Source organism: Theropithecus gelada, chromosome 16 (assembly GCF_003255815.1).
Source record: "Theropithecus gelada isolate Dixy chromosome 16, Tgel_1.0, whole genome shotgun sequence".
NCBI lineage: Eukaryota > Metazoa > Chordata > Mammalia > Primates > Cercopithecidae > Theropithecus > Theropithecus gelada.
In genome coordinates this window covers 40204415-40224319 of record NC_037684.1, presented here as the reverse complement: position 1 = coordinate 40224319, position 19905 = coordinate 40204415, and the positions used below count along the sequence as shown (strand labels likewise).

The 19905-nt window shown below is 46.2% G+C and overlaps 1 protein-coding gene across 1 annotated transcript in view; it reads right to left on the bottom strand.

Moving 5' to 3' along the window:
- Positions 1–19905, bottom strand: part of PRKCA (protein kinase C alpha) — a 501655-nt gene that overhangs the window by 110114 nt on the left and 371636 nt on the right. Inside the window, exons 6-8 of the mRNA XM_025362600.1 lie at positions 7704–7860; positions 6534–6668; positions 5926–6022 (exon numbers count right to left, since the gene is read on the bottom strand). Of these exons, the coding sequence (XP_025218385.1) occupies positions 5926–6022; positions 6534–6668; positions 7704–7860 (389 nt within the window). The remainder of the gene's footprint in view (positions 1–5925; positions 6023–6533; positions 6669–7703; positions 7861–19905) is intronic.

The following is a 19905-nucleotide window of genomic DNA, read 5'->3' as shown; positions in this document are numbered from 1 at the left end:
TACCTCTCAGCCCATTTTCTTGATTCTAGGACAACTCCAAGACTCTGAAGGTAGATGTAGCCCAAATAGGCTCACGGAAAGAAACAACTGATGGATAAACATGAAACAAAAATACTAAGCTTACTAATGAAATGCAAATGACAATAAGAACTTCTGGAACTGTTTTAAAAGAGGGAAAGATGTGGCTAGAAGATACCTTTTTTTTTTTTTTTTAAACCATTGGAAATGTGAATGTAGCATGTAACTCCCTGGGTACAGCTCAAGATGTGAACGATTCAGATCCCAGATTTTGTAAAAGATCAGAGAGCAACATTACATCAGCAAAAGTACTGGACCTTCATGTGAATCCAATCAGTAGTCAATCAACTGTGACGTTTCTGTTGTTAACTTAATCACTTCTCTAATGAATTACTAGCTGCAACAACCATTATGATTACACTTGTATTGATTCTTGGTGTGATTTACATCAATTTTTTTTTTTTTTTTTGAGATGGAGTCTTGCTCTGTTGCCTAGGCTAGATTGCAGTGGCGCGATCTCAGCTCACTGCAGCCTCCACCTCCTGGGTTCAAGCAATTCTCTGCCTCAGTCTCCCGAGTAGCTGGGATTACAGGTGCCCACCACTACGCCTGGCTAATTTTTTGTATTTTTAGTAGAGACGGGGTTTCACCATCTTGGCCAGGCTGGTCTTGAACTCCTGACCTCATGATCCACCACCTTGGCCTCTCAAAGTGCGGGGATTACAGGCGTGAGCCCCCGTGCCAGGCCAAATCATCTTTCATATGTGCTCACTTTTCAGTTTGTAATCGAGACCCAGCATCAAACTATTGAATGGAGAAGGGTCAGTGCAAGCTGACTTCTCACTGTGGTGTTATATTCACTGCCCTGCCAACAGCTAATATCCGATCGTATCAGGATATTATTTCTATTTATAACTAATAGAAAAACAGAACTAGTTATCCTGACCTGTTTTTTTCCATTTACAGTTAAGTACGCCAATGCACAGAGAGGTCACATAATAAATAAGTGACAAAACTAGGATTTGATTCTAGAGCCTATGGGCTCAACCAGAAGTTGGCAAACTCTGGCCCTTGGGCCGAGTCTGGTCTGCTGTTTTTGTAAGTAACTTGTTATCGGAATACACCAACACTCATTTGTTTATGTATTTGTGCTCTTTTGAGCTGCAACGGCAGAGTTGAGTGTTATACCAGACACTGCATGGCCCACAAAGCCTAAAATATTTATTCTCTGACTATGTACAGAAGAAGTTTGCTGAGCAGAGCTAACCCATCCTCTGCACTGCCTCTAATGCAAGGTGGACCTTTTCCCAACTCTGGCCGTGAGCCTGATCACAGGGAGTAGAGACCAAGGAGTGAGAGGAAAGAACAGGAATCTGATTTGTCCTCAATAGTGCCCGGAGATTCAGGGGAATCACTGGCCAGCACAGGGGATATAAGCTCCCTGCTTTGTTCCCAAAGATTTTGCAGCAGGGCCCACAGGTACAGAACGTAAGCTCCACAGAAAGCAGGAACTGTCTGCTTAGCCCACGGTTGGCACCTTACTTTAACCAATGGAAAAACGCATTATTTATGTTTGTGAATCAGGGACCATGTATACTTTACTTGATGACAAACATGGAACAGATTAAAGGCCCACAGACACACTGTCCATGAATATCGCAATCAAGGTTCTGGCTTGTTTTGTCTTGTAGGAGAATGAACAGCTCTAGCAGGATCTGTACTAGCGACGAAGGTCATCTCCAGCCACCCTAGAATATTCCTTGGCTCCTAAGAGCTCCACTCACCACTCACTGATCAATCTGTTTGCCAAGATTTGAGAACCAACCATTTAAATTGCAAAAATGTTCCATGTAATTATCGAATGAATACTAACGCAGTGGCAGAGTTGTAAATGCTCATTTGGTTTCTCTTTCATCCAACGGAATGACTTTTGATTTCTGGAGAAGGATTCGAAAACTGCATGGAGGGAACCCTTTTTAGAAAACAGAGCCGGACATGGAAGGATAAGGACAGACTGGACACTGTGTGATGCCACTGAGTGATGCCTGTTCCCAGCAGGACGAACCCTCATGTGTGTTTCAACCAATACAGATTCATCATTGAACTTAACAAAAATATCTTACTCAGCTGAATCAAACTGTTACTGGAGGGTGGCAAAATATCTATGAAAGAGTGGGTAGGGAAGAAAAGACTAATGTGATGGAAAGCAAGTTAGAAAGGCAGTTATTTGGCGAGAAAGGGCCCAGAGAGGGGAGCCTGGAGACACTGAGAAGCACTCACGCTACAGACTGAGAAGGAGGAAACGGGGTGGGGGCTCAAAGAGGTGCTTTAAATTGGACCTGATGCCAACTGGCACCCTGTTTGCAAAGCCTGGCTGCTGCCCAGAACTGCTCAAATGTGGATGCCAGCCTTTCTGCCCTGGTGCATCCCTTCCCAGTAACTTGGCACTGGGGAAGTCTTGCAACTCTCACATTTATAGACCTCAACAAAACACCATTATGTGATTGAACCCCTGCCTAAAATCAAATCTGAATATGCATTTTTAAAATGAAGCATGGCAGCTGTCATAAAATTCTCAGCATCTTTTTGACGCCATCCTCTAGTGGCTTTCTGCCCAGTCTCTCACAGTTGTTTTTTTTTTTTTAAATGCTCTAAGCAAATGAGCTAATGTAATTCGAGTAAAATCTAGGAACTATAAGCAAGCTGAAAGGTATTTAAAGCAAAGGCTAGAATGCAGTTCATGTAGATGCTCCAGGCATAGCCCTCAGTAGGCTGAAGAGCAGAGCCTCCACCCCATGCAACTCTGCTGACGCCACCTCTCCCCAGGATGCTGCACAGCCTCGGGCTGGCGCTCCTGCCAAGTCCACAGCCCTCTCAGGAGGAGGAATAGTGACCAGCAACGCACCCGGGGCCTCTGACCAGCCTCCCAAGAGAAATGCTTCGCGTTTGCTCAGGGCCTCTGGCCTGTATTTTGTTTTTGTTTGTTTGGAACTCTGACCTTTATAAAAAGCTGAACTCACTGCCCAGAAAAACAGGAGGTTTACTCACCAGGAAGCCACGACAATGAAGCACAAAGAGTGGGTCAATATTTCTCCAGCAGCAAAGCTAAGTCTCAGACATTACTGTGAGGAACCCCATGGGGAACGCCCGTGCTGTTCCTCCCTCGAATGCATTCTTTCTGCGCCAGCAGCCCCTGACCCAGTGACTGTTCGTGATCAACACCACGGCATAATGTTCAGTAAGGAAAGTTATTTCTGGCTCCTCAGGTTCCTCCCCTGCCTGAGACAGCTGAGGAATGCTGGCACTCAGTCCTGAAACTCTCTCTAGAAGGATCCATCCGTCACAGAGGTGGTGTGACATCAGGGATGGGGCTCAAGAAGGTGGTCCTCTCTAGTACCCCGGGTCTGCATCTTCAGCTGCAGGGTAGGGGTGGAAACAGATAATGAAGCAAGGGAAGAAATACAAATTGAAAAAGAGCTATGCCTGGCATAGTCATTTGAACCTGCCTAAAAACCCTGACTTTCATCTTTGTACTTGAATTCCTCTAAATATCATAAGGCCTCTTTGAAAAGAATCTCATTCTTTTCTATGGATAGACAAATAGTAGATACACAGATACACACACATATTTATATTTATACATATTCTAATATATATAACTATACAAATAATTTTTTAAAATTATTTTTTCTCTCCTCTATTTTTGAAGAGCAGAGACTGCCAGCTGGTTCTGACTGGTTGGATCCTACTGGTGTCTAAAGCAATAGATGCACATTTGACCTACGCAGAGTTCTAAGATTTTGTTTGTTTTCTTGAGTCAGGGTCTCACTCTGTTGCCCAGGCTGGAGTACAGTGGTGTGATCTTCGCTCACTGCAACTTCTGCCTCCCGGGTTCGAGTGATTCTCGTGCTCAGCCACCGAGTAGTTGGGATTACGGGCGCATGCCACCACACCCTGCTAGTGTTTGCATTTTTCGTAGAGGCTGGGTTTCGCCACGTTGCCCAGGCTGGTTTCAAACTTGTGAGCTTAAGCAACCTGCCTGCCTTGGCCTCCCAAAGTGCTGGGACTACAGGTGTGAGCTACCACATCTGGACAGTTCTAAAATTTTTTTTTTTTTTTTTTTTTTTTGAGACAGAGTCTTGCTCTGTTGCCCAGGCTGGAGTGCAGTAGCATGAACTCGGCTCACTGCAACTTCCGCCTCCCAGGTTTAAGCAATTCTCATGCCTCAGCCTCTGGAGTAGCTGGGAGTACAAGCGCTTGCCACCAAACCCAGCTAATTTTTGTATTTTTAGTAGAGATAGGGTTTCGACATGTTGGCCGGTCTTGAACTCCTGACCTCAAGTGATCTGCCTGCCTCAACCTCCCAAAGTACTGGGATTACAGGAGTGAGACACCGCACCTGGCCTGGTTCTAAGTTTTAACATTAGAACTCTGCCAACATTAAGATAAATCAGAATGTATCACATAAAAACCTGGATTTCTGTCTTCTCTTAAAGAAGGAAGATCTGGCAACACAGGCCTGGACTCGCGTGTGAGAAACATCAAGTCGGGCAGGGTAGCAGTAGCTGCCACCTGCAGACAGGGCTCAAGCTTACCAGCTTACCCCAGTCTCCACCACTCCCTACTGCCTCAATCCTGAGGCCTGCTGTTCACTGCCATTTATCACCTGTGAATCATTTCACTCGTTCGTGCTCCCAAGGACATCTAACCAGAGCCCCTGCCATTTAGTATTTGCCACCAACATAGACTTTAACCAAACATCAGTTTAACAAAGTAATTTGAACAACTGCATGTTTTACATCCTTTGGGATTCATTCTCTCTGGATAAGACCTATATGTTTCTTTTGCAGGGTGCATGAAGGAGGTTTATTATCCTCCCAAGACCACTCTTCCCCACCTCCCAGATCTGTCTGTTTCTTAGAGAACAACAGAAGAAGGAGAACAGGAGCAATAGCATCCCTTTAGTGTCAACATTTCAGTAACAGTTCAGCACCTATACACATGTGTGCGTGTGCATGTGTATTGCTCTAGAGTGGGGAAATTCTGGGGAATTCTAATGAGTCTGAAGAAGAGAAAGATTCACAAAGGAATTAACCAGTCACACAGACTGAAAAGGCTACTCTACGAGTCCCTCGAACAGCCAAAATGAAGCGTGATGAGAGAAGCAGAAAAATATTAGAAGTTGTGACTTCAAAACATAAGGAAGGTGCTTAGAGAAAAGAACTGTTTACTAAAAGCTGAGATGTCTGGTAAAGGAAGAGGAGAAGGGAGAGAGAGGAGAAGAAAAAGAGAAGTAAGGAGCAGAGGAGGAGAAGAAAAAAGACCAGGGAATCCGGGACAGAGGCAAACAAAAATACCAAGAGGAAGAAGAGAAGGAGGTGGCCTTTGCTGAACACTTGGAATATAGATAAAAAAGGATCACACACAAAGGCATATTTGTTTAAGCTGGTCTTTCAGAACAAAATTAGGAACCTTGTACTTTCTGTAGGGGAAAAAAAAAGTCTCAGATGATAGCCTGATTACACACAAATGAGCTCCCAAGGAAAGGCCAAAATGACTTCCTCCTTTTCAGAAGAGCACAAGTCTTCCTTTGTAAGAACAATCCTGCCCCTCAGAGGCTGCTTCTCTCCCCAGTGATGTGCAAATCGATCTCTTATGCAAAAATCAACCATGCTTTCATTTCTGGGATATTTCCAGTTTCCATTTTCTAAGTGATAAGAGTCATAAAAAGTCAACAGCTTGCAAAGGAAAGCGAGTGAACGACATTTATGTTTTTAAATAAAGAAAAAGATCATTAACATTTAGATTACTTTTTTGCCTTTCGAAAATGTGACCACACTATCTCGGCTGTTCCTGAAGTCAGGCTTTCTACAGGAAAGGTGTTTCCAGGCATTTTGTTATCCTCACCTCGAATTTCTGCCTGAGTTCCATGTTTCCTTCTTCGTCCCCTTCTGGAATGGGTACATTGTAGTACTCACCTTCTTCTTGGTTAAGCAACTTGTACCTTTCAAAGACAGGAGAAAAAGAGTTACCACCGCAAGTTTAGCAAGCCTTCTCCTGAACCTCTAGTCAAGCTATTTTGTGAAATGCATCCTATGGAGAGGCTACAGCTAGAGAAGTAGACATTTGACTTTTTAAAATTTTTATATTTTTGAGACAGGGTAGCTCTGCTGCCCAGGCTGGAGGGCAGTGGTGAATCACGGCTCACGGCAGCCTCAACCTCCTGGGCTCAAGCGATCCTCAAGCCTCAGCCTCCTGAGTAGCTGGGACTACAGGTTATACCACCACGCCTGGCTAATTTTTGTATTTTTTGTAGAGATGGGGTTTCTCCATGTTGCCCAGGCTGGTCTCAAACTTCAGGGCTCAAGCAATCCACCTGCCTCGGCCTCTTGAAGTGCTGGGATTATAGGCATGAGGCACCATGTCCGGTCTCAACTGACATTTTAGAGACTGAAACCTAACTGTCTAAATGGTCTGATGCTTTGAGACATATTCAACCTCAGCGGCTTCCATACCATCCACTGGCTGGCATCTTCATTAGCTCCGAAACCCCAAAGGAAAGGGATCCCATGAAGTCATTCCTTGTTGTTCGATCCCAGTCCCAGATTTCTACAGACAGTCGTCGGTCTTTGTCTGAAGGTTTCAATTTGCTACAAGACACACACACATGCAAACACTAGGTTATTTTGATCATGGTTTCTTGGGAGATACCACCTGTACATGATTTGAGCCTGAGATACAGAAATAGTATATTTGATTCTCTTCCTGGTCCAGTAAAATACCAACCCCTTATGCTGGCAACCAAAGCGCTACAGGAGGAGTTAACAAACTATGACCCTTGGGCCAAATGTAGCCCACCGTCTATTTTTATAAATAAAGTTTTATTAGAACCCAGCCATGGCTATTTGTTTACATATTGCCTATGGCTGCTTTGGCACTAGAAAGTTGTACAGGTGCAACAGAGGCTATATGACCCCCAAAGCCTAAAATATATACTATCTGATCCTTTACAGAGCAGAACTTGCTGGTCCCTCTAGAATAGACAGCTACCTTTCTGGCTGTCCATAGAAAAACTGCTTCCTGTATACTAGTCTACAAAGGGGACCTCTTGCTATTGCTCAGCTGCACTCAGTCTTCCTGACTTATTTATTCCCTCCTTCCTTCTTCCCCTTCTACCATCTCTACCTCTGAAATCCTGGCAACCCTCCCAGGCTGGCTTTAAGTGTCACCTTTTCCAGGAAGTCTTCTCTCTTTGAAGGCAAGAATGATCTTGCCGTTTCAGTGGCAATAACACCTCCTATATTACTCACTCATTCTGTGGTCTAAAAATTATTTAAATTCTTGTCTTATGCCCTCTCCTAACTCTCAAAAGAACCTAAGTCCATCGAGAGGTGGACACACTGGATACATTTTTACTTCATCTTTAATACCTTACACAGAATTGTTTATCCAGGTTAGATAATGATAATAATTTGAGGCCACAATTATGCAACTCTTGGTAAATCAAATTACTATCTATCAAACAGGTGTTAACAGCTACCTCCCTAATGGCAGCCGGAGAAGGTCTTAGGACTGAAGACATGTTTAAAGACATTTATAATGAACCTACTTCATTACCTCAAACAACGAGGTGGGCAACTGCATGGTATATAGGAACGAGATTTGATCAAGGAGAGACCACTTACAATGTAAAGGACTCATTCCACTGGGGATTTAGTGTGGAGCGGATGGTTTTGGTTTTTTGTTTGCTTTCATTCTTGGGATCAGGAATAAGTTTCAGCTTCACATAAGGATCTGAAAGCCCGTTTGGATCCATAGGGATTAGATTTTTTGCATCTCGTACTGTGAAGAGAGAAGGAAGAAAACATTACAAAAAGAGAACGGACCTATATTGCCCAGCGTCCTGTGCCAATACCAAGCTGAGTAAAAGAGAAGTCAGGATGGCGTTTAAGGAGAGAGATGGTGGGAAGCCAAACGCCTCTAACGCTCGACATGAGAAAAGCTACCCACTGCCACCACCGGCAGAGATAACAGGCATCGTGTGGGCCCTTGTGGGCGGGTCTTGGGACTCAGCACCAGCCTGGACTGGCAGTGTCAGCAACACTCAGATATCTATTAGAAATGCAGAGACCCAGGTCCCACCCCAAACCTGCCGAAGCAGAATCCATTTTTTTTTTTTTTTGAGATGGAGTCTCGCTGTGTCTCCCAGGCTGGAGTGCAGTGGCGTGATCTCGGCTCACTGCAAGCTCCGCCTCCCGGGTTCACGCCATTCTCCCGCCTCAGCCTCCCGAGTAGCTGGGACTACAGGCGCCCGCCACCGTGCCCGGCTAATTTTTTGTATTTTTAGTAGAGACGGGGTTTCACCATGTTAGCCAGGATGGTCTCGATCTCCTGACCTCGTGATCCACCCGCCTCGGCCTCCCAACAGAATCCATTATTTAACAAGATTCCCAGGTGACCTCTGCAGCACCCCAGGAGTAATGGCGCACCCTCCCCACATGGAGGCAACCAGCCCGACCTGGTCCATGGTGCCGCACATGCACCTGACCTCCCAGAAGGTGTTATCCCTTTTTGTGGGTAAAGGCCAATGGCTTCCAACTCTGACTGCACATTGGAATCACAAGGGAGTTGGGGAATGGGGGAGTTAAAAATTCTAATCCCCAGAATTAAACTAGAATCTCCAAGGAATGTGGCTCAAATATTCATTTTTAAAAGCTCCTTGGGTGATTCTACTGGGCAGCAGGGGCAAACACCATTGCTGTATACAGCTGTAACTCAGAATTGCTGCCCCGTGCTGGTCCATGGACCAGCGACATCTACATCACCTGGGAGCTCATTAGACATGTAGAACCTTGGGTCCCACCTCAGACTTAATAACTCAGAATCCTCACTTTAACAAGACCTCCAGGCACTTCCAATGCAATCCTAGCTTGAGAAACCTGATATGGGAATCCAAAAATAATTAGAAGGAAAGGCCATTTCGTCCACAGAAGAAAACAGGCTCGGAGATTTAAGAGCTGGCAGAGGCTCACAACCGTGAGAAGCTGTCTAACGCCACTGCACATCAACGTAAAAGGTAATTATCTACTGCTATGATGAAGGGACAAAGGCCTGAGCCTCCTACCCCAAATGCCTTCCTCATTATCTTCCCATGGCATCTTTCCCAGTGAGGCTGAATTACCAGATATGCAACTGGTCAGACACCATCAACACACGTATAACTGGGACCAGGCTCCCTGGTCCAGTGGTTCCCACAGTGTGGTCCCTGGACTGGCGGCACTGGCATCATCTCCTGAATCAGAACTCTGGGGTGGGGTCCAGTGGTCTGTGTTTATCAAGCCTCCGGGTGATTCTGATGTCCATAAATGTTGCAGAACCACAGATCTAGGCAATTAGCATAGTTTATCAGCATAGTTTAATTATTAAGAATTACAAAAGAACTTTAGAAGAAGGCACTGGAGTTGTCAGTGGGCAGGGTTAGATGGGGAGGGGGCGGGGGGAGAATCCTAAAGATATTGGGTCTTTGGACACAAATGAGGGAGGTACAGCCCTAAGATCAGAAGTCAGAGACAGGCATTGCCTTTACTAGTCTGTGGACCTACTGTGTGCCGCCTCCTGCCAGCCAACAGCCTTACATCCTCCTTACCTGGCAGCCTTACACAGGTGGGTAACAGATGGGACTATATTGAAATACAGAGGGGGAGGGGGCTGGCTCAGGCCTGCTAGCCACAGAGAAGCTAAACATATGTTTCTCGTACCCCATTTGTGCCTTCCAAGTATTTCTTCTCCTAAGAAAATATCTAACCTCATTCATCTCGGGGAGCAGATAGCACATAAATAAAACACACAGGCATGGTCCCTGTGGCTCAGCAGGTGTACGTGCGAACTCTGCCTCCTTCACCATGTAACCCTGAGCACTGGGAAGCTTTGTCTCTGAGCCTATCTAGAAAATGAAGAGGGGCATAATTCCAGTTTCTTCATCTAGAAAAATGAAGAGGGGCATAATTCCAGTAGTATAGAATTGTTGAGAGAATCAAATAAAATAATGCTTATAAAACACCTTACATGGTTAGGGGCTTGGAAAATGAAAAAAAAAAAAAAAATCCATGATGTGATTGCTCACTACACCCCAGGCATGATGGACTCGTTTCCACTCTTATCATGCTGAAATCTACAGGGCTGAAGGCCCCCAGGGGACTTGGTCACTGGATAATTCATCAAGCTCATGTGAAAGGTTTTAATCCAATGCAGAAGGTCTAGCCCACTAAAACATCAACCCTGAGTATCACCAGAGATGAGCACAAAAATGGAGCTCTCCCATGAGGAATGGAAAGAGGCCAGCGCTCTCTCTCTGATTAAACACCAGAATGAGAATCAGATGCTTTTTAAAAGGCAGAAAATGCCCTGGAATGTCTAACACTGGAGGCTGCAGAAGGTCACATCCTGGACAAGCCAAAGAAGACCCTTATCAAGGCCACCAAGAGGTCCTGCGTTGCCTCCCGCCAGTTGCAGAATTATTGCGGGTGCTGGCTTTTATATCTTCAATTTATATTCCTGACAGACAACACACACAAAAAATCATTTAAGTAGGATCTCTTCTGAATGGTGATGAGTTAAAATCTTGATGGGATTTAAAGCTGTGAGCGTCCTACTGAGATACTATCATTTAAGTTGCAAATAAAATAAGTTGAAAATAAAAAGTTATCAATTCCAAATGTCATTGAAGCAGACAGTGGGTCCAAATTTCAATTTCTTATCACAGCAGAGAACAGCCTGTGTGATGTGTGACTCATGGCATGCCAGGACACCTGAATCAGGATTATGAGCAACTAACTTGGGGTCCCATCTCAGAGTGTAGGATCTGGGGCAAGGCTGCCTGCGTTTGCATTCTGGCTCTGCCACTCTGTGGCTGTGGACAAGCTATTTTATCTCCCTAAGTTTCCTCATCTGGAAAATTATATCTCCTTCAAGTCAGGATTATGTAGGCTCATACATGTAAAGTGCTTAGAGCAGTGATAGGCACACGGTGAGAGCATAATAGCGATGATCATAATTGCTCTTAATATAAGTTTCTGGTGGAGAACAAAATCGACTAGCCTTAGATGCTCAGAAACTGCACTGACAGCTTACGGAGTGGCAAGCAAATGCCAGGGAAAACAGTACAGTGTGGCAATGTTCTAACAGGGTTGCAACTGTATGGTTTCAAGAACGTCAGGCTAAGAGACAATGCTAGGGGGCATTACTCACAGGAGTAGTTGTAAGGAAGCTGGAAGAGGGGAAGCTAGGTAAGAGAAAATAAGAGGAAAACTGAAGTGGGGAAGCAGATGAGAATAAGGGCTAGAGACAGAAGAGAGAAACAAGGGAAAGACGCGATCGAGAAGTGGAGTCAAATCCCAACACTTTGGGAGGCTGAGGTGGGTGGATCACATGCTGTTGGGAGTTTGAGACCGGTCTGGCCAACATGGTGAAACCCCGTTTCTACTAAAAATACAAAAAGGAGCCGGGTGTGCTGGTGGGCACCTGTGATCCCAGACAGGAGATTGAGGCATGAGAATCGCTTGAACCCAGGAGGCAGAGGCTGCAGTGAGCCGAGATCGTGCCACTGCACTCCAGCCTGGGCCACACAGTGAGACTCTATCCCCCCACCCGCCAAAAAAAATGTGGAGTCAGAGGGTGGGGACGTCGCCACAGGATAGGTGGGCAGACGTTCTCAACCTCAGCTATACCCTGGAAACACCTGGGATGTTTTAGTCAAACAGTGATCCCTGGGCCGCGCCCTCAGAGAGTCAGATCTACCTGGTCTGGGTTGAGGCCCAGGCATCAGGATGGTGAAGCTCCCCAGAGAAGCCTCAGGTGCAGCCAGCACTCTTCACTGCACTCAGCACTCGCTCTCCGAGTGTGCTCCCTGGCCTAACACACCGACATCATTTGAAGACTTCGACTATTATTCACATTTTTCTTTAAATTGGCTCCCTTTTTAATAGCCATCATTTAAAAAGGAAATGTATCACTACAGGAAACAGAAAACCAAGATTGTTTGTCATAAATGGAAGGTAACCAGAAAAGTAAACACAACGAAAATCGATGTTATTCATTTCTAGCTGGATCCAGTTGCCTGAGATCTTCAGTCTCTTAGCTACAAAGGGGAAATTAACAAGTGCTAGAGTTTTAAGGATATTCCAGCCCCAGAAATCTTTGCTGCTTCAACTGAGATGGACAGAAAATTGGGAATAACTAACTCATCATGTAATTTAAGGTTTTTTAACATCCGTATAGTATCTTCAGAAATCACCTTAAGTGCAACCAGAAGTCACACCCATCAGTGGCCCCATCCCACACTTGGGAAGCACAGTTGGAGGGAATGCCAATTCCGCGGTTATTAAGGAAGTGGAATATTCCACAGCCTAACAGCAGTACTGGGTCCAAGAAGAACAGACCCGGCACCTGTCCCACGGCTCATTTCTTGTCTTTCACTTTCTGCAAGAACCAACTTGTTTCGACCCACAGAATCAAGATAAGGAAATACACACAAAAAAATCACACTACTTTGATACATACAATATTGAAAATGAGATTTTTTTTTTTTTTAAAGATCTATCATGCCACCTCAAGTTCCAAAAGATAGGTCTCTAAACCCAACAGTATAGAAACAACACACTTCCCTTGCTCATTCAGCTGCAGAAGCACTGACTGCTTACCGAGGTCTACCCAAATGGCAGGGAACGCTGGAAGAATGGTTTTCTATCACAGCTCATTAGCAGTTCTGCAGCCTTTATGAGGAGGAGACATCTGCTGAGGAAATACATCTGTGCCACGGTACTGGCCATTTCAGAATAGAAAGTCTGTTCTGTAATTCCAGAACTTTAATAGAAATATAGAATACTAATTATATTCCCATATTTTTGGCTTCAGATGGCTGCTCTGAAATTATCAGCTGTCAAGCCTGGCACTGTGAAAAAAACAGCCTGGGTTAGAAGGTTATATAATTTCCTGATCATGGAACCTATCATTTCTGGATAAAGCTCATTCAAATGAGATGATGAAGACTGAGAACCACCTACCCAGTGATCCCTGATGCAGGTGGCTCGGCAGCCCAGGACATGAGAGTTGCAGAGTTTTAAGTCGATGTTGAGGAATGGGGTGGGGATACAGGCAGACGGGCTGTCTCATCAGCTCAGAGGACTGGGCCGCCCTAGCCGGATTGGAGAATCGAAGCCACAGGGGCACCACAGTACATGGCACAGTGCAGGCTAGGCGATGAAGCCGGTGATTTTGCCAAGAGCCTGCTTGATGAAAAGTGGAGATGTGGACCCAGGCAGGAAGCCAGGCAGGAGTGACCCCCATGCTTTTTCTGGGAGAAGCAAGGTGCACCCACAAAGGCTTCCAGGCGCCTGAGTGAGGGATGCACATCTGATGGCGCACCGGGGAAAGCCAGGCTGTCTCTGCTTGAATGGGTGCTCCGGGTGGTGGGTGACTTCTCAGGGGCAGCATCACTTAGGGTCAAGAGTGTGGGTAGCTAGGGTCAAATCTCTGCCTGCCACTTGTTAGCTGGATGGCTTTGGATAAATTACTCAACTTTGCAGTTTGTTCATCTGTAAGACAGGGACAATAACAGTGCCCATCCCACAGGGCTGTTGTGAAACTAAGTGAATTGATAGACGCAAAGAATTTAGAAGAGAACCCAGGACAAAGGAAGTGTTATGTATTTGCTATTATTAGTAATGGTAGTGTTAAAGAAGCATTTGCTATCTTTATCATCATTGCCATCACCACCTCTACTCCCACCATCATTCAGTTCTCTCTGACCCCAGAAGCAGGGCTGTTTCCTCAGGGTAACAGACCACACTAGGCTACAGTGAAAAAGTCAGCAACTAGGTGTTCCAAAATAATTTGTAACTTAAAAAAAAAATAACTCATTGCAATCCTTGATCTATTCAGAGAACGGTCCAGATGTTTTCCTTCTGTTTTTTGAGATGGAGTCTCACTCTGCTACCCAGGCTGGAAAGCAGTGGTGCGATCTTGACTCACTGCAACCCCCACCTCCTGGGTTCAAGCGATTCTCCTGCGTCAGCCTCTAGAGTAGCTGGGACTACAAGCACCGCCTGGCTAACTTTTGTATTTTCAGTAGAGACGGGGTTTTGCCATGTTGGCCAGGCTGGTCTTGAACTCCTGACCTCAAGTGATCCACTCGCCTTGGCCTCCCAAAGTGCTGGGATTACACAGGCCTGAGCCACCGCACCCAGCCCCTCCAGGTGGTTTCTTAATCCAGAGAATATATGTAGCATAAATGATGGGGTGGAATGATAAACACCCATGACTCATCACCTCGCATGAAAGCTAGATTGGTGGCAACATTGCGGAACCCACCCAGCGTGTGCCCCTTTCCCACCTCCCCCCCGCGCCCCCAACTGTGGATTTTTAACCTCACTCTGAGGGTGCTCCAGCTGGGCAATGGGTCAAAGTAAGGTCACGGTCATGCAGAGGTTCTGAAGGATTCATCCATGGGCACATACATCAAAAGCTTTGAGGACACAGCTGTATCCCTGTTGCCTGCGGACCAGAGTTGTCAGCACTGACCCACAGTGACCCCACCCATCAAAGGGTTCATGTCTATATGGGGACATTGTTTAGTAATGTACAAAAGTCAAGTGTCTCCAGATTTAAGGACAACATGGCCCTTCAAATGATCTGTTTTGCTTTAGGAAATAATTCTCTGTTTTTATTGCTCTTTCTCCCTCATCTAAGAGCACCCTTGTTCCTGGCTTCTACTTAAAAGCCAAGAACAAGGACAAAGGCTCAAAACAGAATTACTGCAAAAGTCAGGATTGTTCAGTGTGTGCTGAACCAGTGACACCTCCCACCTCCACCCCTGCCTGACAGCAAAAGCAAGAGTAAACAAAATTCTCCAATCCTACTCCACACCAGGCATGAGCAAAAATGTTCTCTGACGCTGCAGAAAAACAAACAAACAAACTCTTCTTTGTTTGAAGTTACCAACAGCAAAAGAAATGTGAATGCAAAGATGTTGGTGGAAGGGCAGATAAGCGCTGGAAACAGGCGAGATGTAGTGTCTGTGGTCGAAAGAACTTCATGTCATTCAACACCAGGCCATGGAGTGAGGGATGCTTCCCAAACCCATGAGCCTTGTCTTTGAGGAATAAAAAATGACTTCGAACCCAGAGAATTCGTTATTTTGATAATCATTAGATACCCAGAATGTTCTCTCAAAGGACTTTAGATCTCTAATTTAATTTCATGTAAAAAGATGCTATTATCAAGCCCATTTGCAGATAGGGCCTTCAGGCAGAGAGAGGTGAAATCACCTGTCCACTACACAAAGCCAATGAGTAGCCAAGCTGGGGCGAGCTAGTGATTGTACAAAACTCCACTTTTGCTTGCTGTTGTATAGAAATGACTTGAGCAAGACAAAGGCCCAGAGAAGAGGTGGGGAAGTCAGCCTCAGCTAGGAGAGGATGGAGGAGAAGGTTGCTCAGGAAAATGAGGAGGAAAGGAAATGCTCTTCCACTAGAAGGATGGGTGGCCAAAGAGCACAGAGGGAAAAGTGAACACACACCTTGCAGTGCTGTACTGAGCCCTGGGTGTGCCTATAGGGGTGGTGGGAAGGCAGGCAAAGCCTGCAGAGCTGTGTCTGTGCTTTGGTGCCTTCAACTTAGTGAAGGGTTTAAAGGTGCTGCACCTGATTTAAAGGTGTGAGTGTAGTAGCTTCAGGGATGTAATTCTAAAACCAACAAACCTTTTAGTACACTGGGGTGTTCCAGTCACTACAGCTGGAATGTGCTGACATCTGCCTAAGAACCAACAGGCCAGTGACTGAATCAACGAAGACCATGATGTACCCAGTGACTACGTAACCAGTGAGTACCCAGCAACCATGTCACCAAAGAGGAAATGGCGCTTTAGTGGGTTCTCTCTCTCTCTCTGCTGCAGTTACCAATTCTAGGACAAACAGCACATGGAAAGCATAGAGGGAAAAGAAGATTGCAGTGGGTGTGAAAACGAGCTGGGTAAATTTGCACTGATGTAGAGATTTTTAAGGCCACAAAACAAATATTGAAACCAAGGAAAAATGATACTCCACAAAATAGCATAAATGTATCTAAAACAGTGTTCATTTCCCTACAGTAATGTTCCCAATGACAGTGGTGTGCATACTGCGAGAAGCCTGTTGGGTGGCTGGGATTGTCCTTTTTTTTCTTTTTTTTTTTCAGGCAACAAGGACTGTTTAACCCTATGCAGGAGGAAACAAAAAAAATAAGTGGTGTGGGGCAAAGTTGTGGGTTCTGAAAATGTTTAGTCCCTGCCAGATGAATGACTGTTGGCTGAAGTGGTGGCTTCTCCACCACTAAGTGGAGTATGCTAAAGCTCATACTGCCCCAGTTCAGATCCCAGGACTTAACTCTAGCTCTGGCCTGCTTTCTGCTAGCAGGATGACATCAATAATAATCTTCCCAATAGGTATCCTCAGTTTCCTGTGGCTGCTGGAACAAAGTATCACAAACTTCCTGGTTAAGACAAGAGAAATGTATTGTCTCGCAGCTCTGGAGGTCAGGAGTCCAACATTCACATCACCAGGCCGAAATCAGGGGCTCCACAGGGCCATGTTCCTTTTGGAGGCTCTAGAGGGAAATCCACTCCAGGCCTTTTCCAGCTTCCAGTGGCAGCAGGCATGACTTGGCTCGTGGCCACATCACCTTCTTCTCTGTACCTATAATTTCTCTCTATGCTTCTCTAAGGATACACGTGATTACATTTAGGGCCCATCCAAATCATCCAGAATAATTTCCCCACCTCAACATGTTTAACTCTATCACATTTGCAAAGACCCCTTTTCCAAATTAAGGGCACATTTATAGACTCCAGGGATTAAGATCTGATGTCTTCGGGTGGTTGTTATTCATCCTACTACAAGTACTACCGAGGAATTTCTTCTTAGAGTGATGAAAATGTTCTGGGTTGGACAGTGGTGGTGGTTGCACAATCTTGTGAATATACTGAAAACCGCTACACTGTACATTTTGTAAGGGTGAATATTATGACCTGTGAGTTATATCTGAATTAACAAAGAGGACTTTACTGACAGGTTTCCACGTGCTTTAATACACCCACTCTCTTAATACTCACAGCACTCCTGTGAAATAATGACTCAGATGCCCACTTTCCAGATGACAAAACCAAGGCAGAGAGATGTTAACAAACCTGCTCAAGGTTGGACATTTAGTAAGGGATGGAGTCAGGAGTGCAACTCAGTCCTGCCTCAGGGGCCTGGGCATTAACCTCTGTGTGGTCCCCACAAGGTGACCTCTGCATTCAGGTTCACCTATTTGTGTGGAACAGGAGATAGCAAACCTTTTCTAAAAAGAGCCAGATCACCAGTCGTTTAGGCTTTGCAGGTCACGAAGTCTCTACTGCCACTATTCAGGTCTATTGTGAAGCGAAAGCAGACACAGACAATATGTGAACAAATGAACGCAGCTGTGTTCCAATAAAACTTTATTTAAAAAATAGGCCAGGCATGGTGGCTCATGCCTGTAATCCTAGCACTTCGGGAGGCCAAGGTGGGTGGATTGCCTGAGCTCAGGAGCTCAAGACCAGCCTGGCCAACACTGTGAAAACCTGTCTCTATTAAAATACAAATTAGCTGGGTATAGCGGTGTGCGCCTGTAGTTCCAGCCACTCAGGAGTCTGAGGCAGGATAATTGCTTCAACCCAGGAGGCAGAGGTTTCAGTGAGCCGAGATCGCGCCACTGTGCTCCAGCCTGGGCGACAGAGTGAGATTCAGTCTCAAAAAAAAAAAAAAAAAAAAAAAAAGAATAGGCTGTGGGTCAGATTTGGACCTTGGGCCGTAGTTTACTGACCCCCAGCATAGAACAAACACTACCCCACCAACACAGTGAGTTGTTTGAGGAGAAAGTGACACAAAAGAGAAAGCTCTACTTCCCTTAGCTTCCTTCTGCTTTGATTTGAGCCTCTGAACTCTGATCTTGTGCTAAAGCAAGGAAGGGGTTCTGGGCTGGGGGCGGGGTGGGGGGAGAAGTATGTGAATCCATCTTCTCCTGTCTTAGCAGAACCTTCAGAAACCAGCACCTCTCATGTGCACCTTATGCTTGCTTCTTTTCTCCTGGCTTTTCTGGTGCAGCAGTTGGCACTCCTGGACAAACCTGACGCACAGCCTCCTCTTTGGGGCATCTGATCTGGCCGCGACCTGTTGCAATTGGCCAACCCCACCTTGTTCAGGCTTCCCCAGCCGTTCCCACACCTTAGCCCCACCCAGGAGCAAGTGCAAACAGGGAGCGCCACAGGATATCCACAGGGCCATTCTTTAATTATGCAAAGGCTGCCTCGGAAATACGGATTTTAAATGAACATGTGCACAGTAGCACTGGGCCACAAGCAAGCTGACCTGTCCGGGCAAGCCTGGTGTGGGAGAGGCCCCCCTGCTTCCTCGTTATTCTAGCTGCATTTTTCCAGAGTTCAGGGCTGGTGCTGCTGAGAAAGTACCCTCCTAACAGCTTGGTTACTCAGTTCAGGAGCATCTCCAGTGGCCAATGGGCTGGACCAGATAGAAGAAGGGAAAAATCCCTCACCCCACCAGCTCAGCTGCACTACGGAGCTCTCAAGTTTCCTCCGGCTCACATTTTCCCGGTCACGTTACCGGGAAGAACACGCTGTTCTTGAGGTTTGTTTGCGTCTCTACTTTGGGCCTCTTCTGATGATGCTGCGAGGGAGAACTTGGGTCTAAGAAGCTGCCAGTTCCCTCACGTCGCCACGAGTCAGTTCTGCACCGGGAGCCAGAACTCCTCGGCAAATGTTGATTGGGAAACTGGTGGAGTGACAGATTGCTTCCAGAACAGGATTTACCGAGCGCCCTTCCCACGTGATATTCCGGGGGCGGTCAAGCTGTCTAGCAATAAGGCAGGGTTCTGGGTTTAGGGGCTCTGACTTGGAGCCTCTAAAACCGTGCAGGCACACAAGCCCTGGCAAGGATGGGACATGTTACAGGCACTGCTGGGTCAGCTGGCATGGGACCCTGGGAGGAATCAGAACTGGCATTGCTAGGGGCTATCATGTGGGCACAGAAGGCCGTTTCAGAAGGGGCCCAGGCAGGCTCCGGCTGCCGCAGGAGAGGGGGCTGGGAAGTGTAGCCCCCAAGTGACACTCCTGACACACACAGGCTTTAACTTTGGATAACAGGCACATCCTAAAACACTCTGGGCTGGGCATTCTCCATTCTCTCTAAGCCATGCACCTCTTTAATACAACACTGCAGTTTTTATGACATTCTAGGGGAGGCCCTGGGTAGAGAACCTCTGTTGTATGCTTCAAGAGCCTGGTTCCGCAGGGACCGAGGGATCGTCCTCTCCCCACGCACTTTCAGAACCTGTGTGCAAAGGGACAGCAGGCTTCCTCCGGGTCATTCCTGCTTTGGCTAGGGAAGGGAAGGGCTCTGTGCTGTGGTCTGAATGTTTGTGCCTCCTGCCCCCAATTCGTGTTTGAAATCCTAACCCCCAAGGCAATGGCATTAAGAGGAGGGGCCTTTGGGAGGTGATTAGACCAGGAGGGCAGAGCCTCCATGAAGAGGATCAGTGTCCTTATGAGAGAAGCCCGAGGGAGCTGGTTTGCCCTTCCACCGTGTGAGGACGTGGGGCTATCGGAAAATGGGCCCTCTCTAGCCACTGAGTTTTCCTGTGCCCTGATCTCGGAGTCTCCAGCCTCCATAACTGTGACAAGTAAACTTCTGTTGCTTACGAGCCACCCAGTTAAAAAGGTATATTATTAGATCAGACTAAGGCGGTTTTGGAGCTGGGAGAAGTCCCGGCAACAGAGAGCAAGTGCTCGCTGGGATCTGCCTTTGGATAGGAGGCGTTG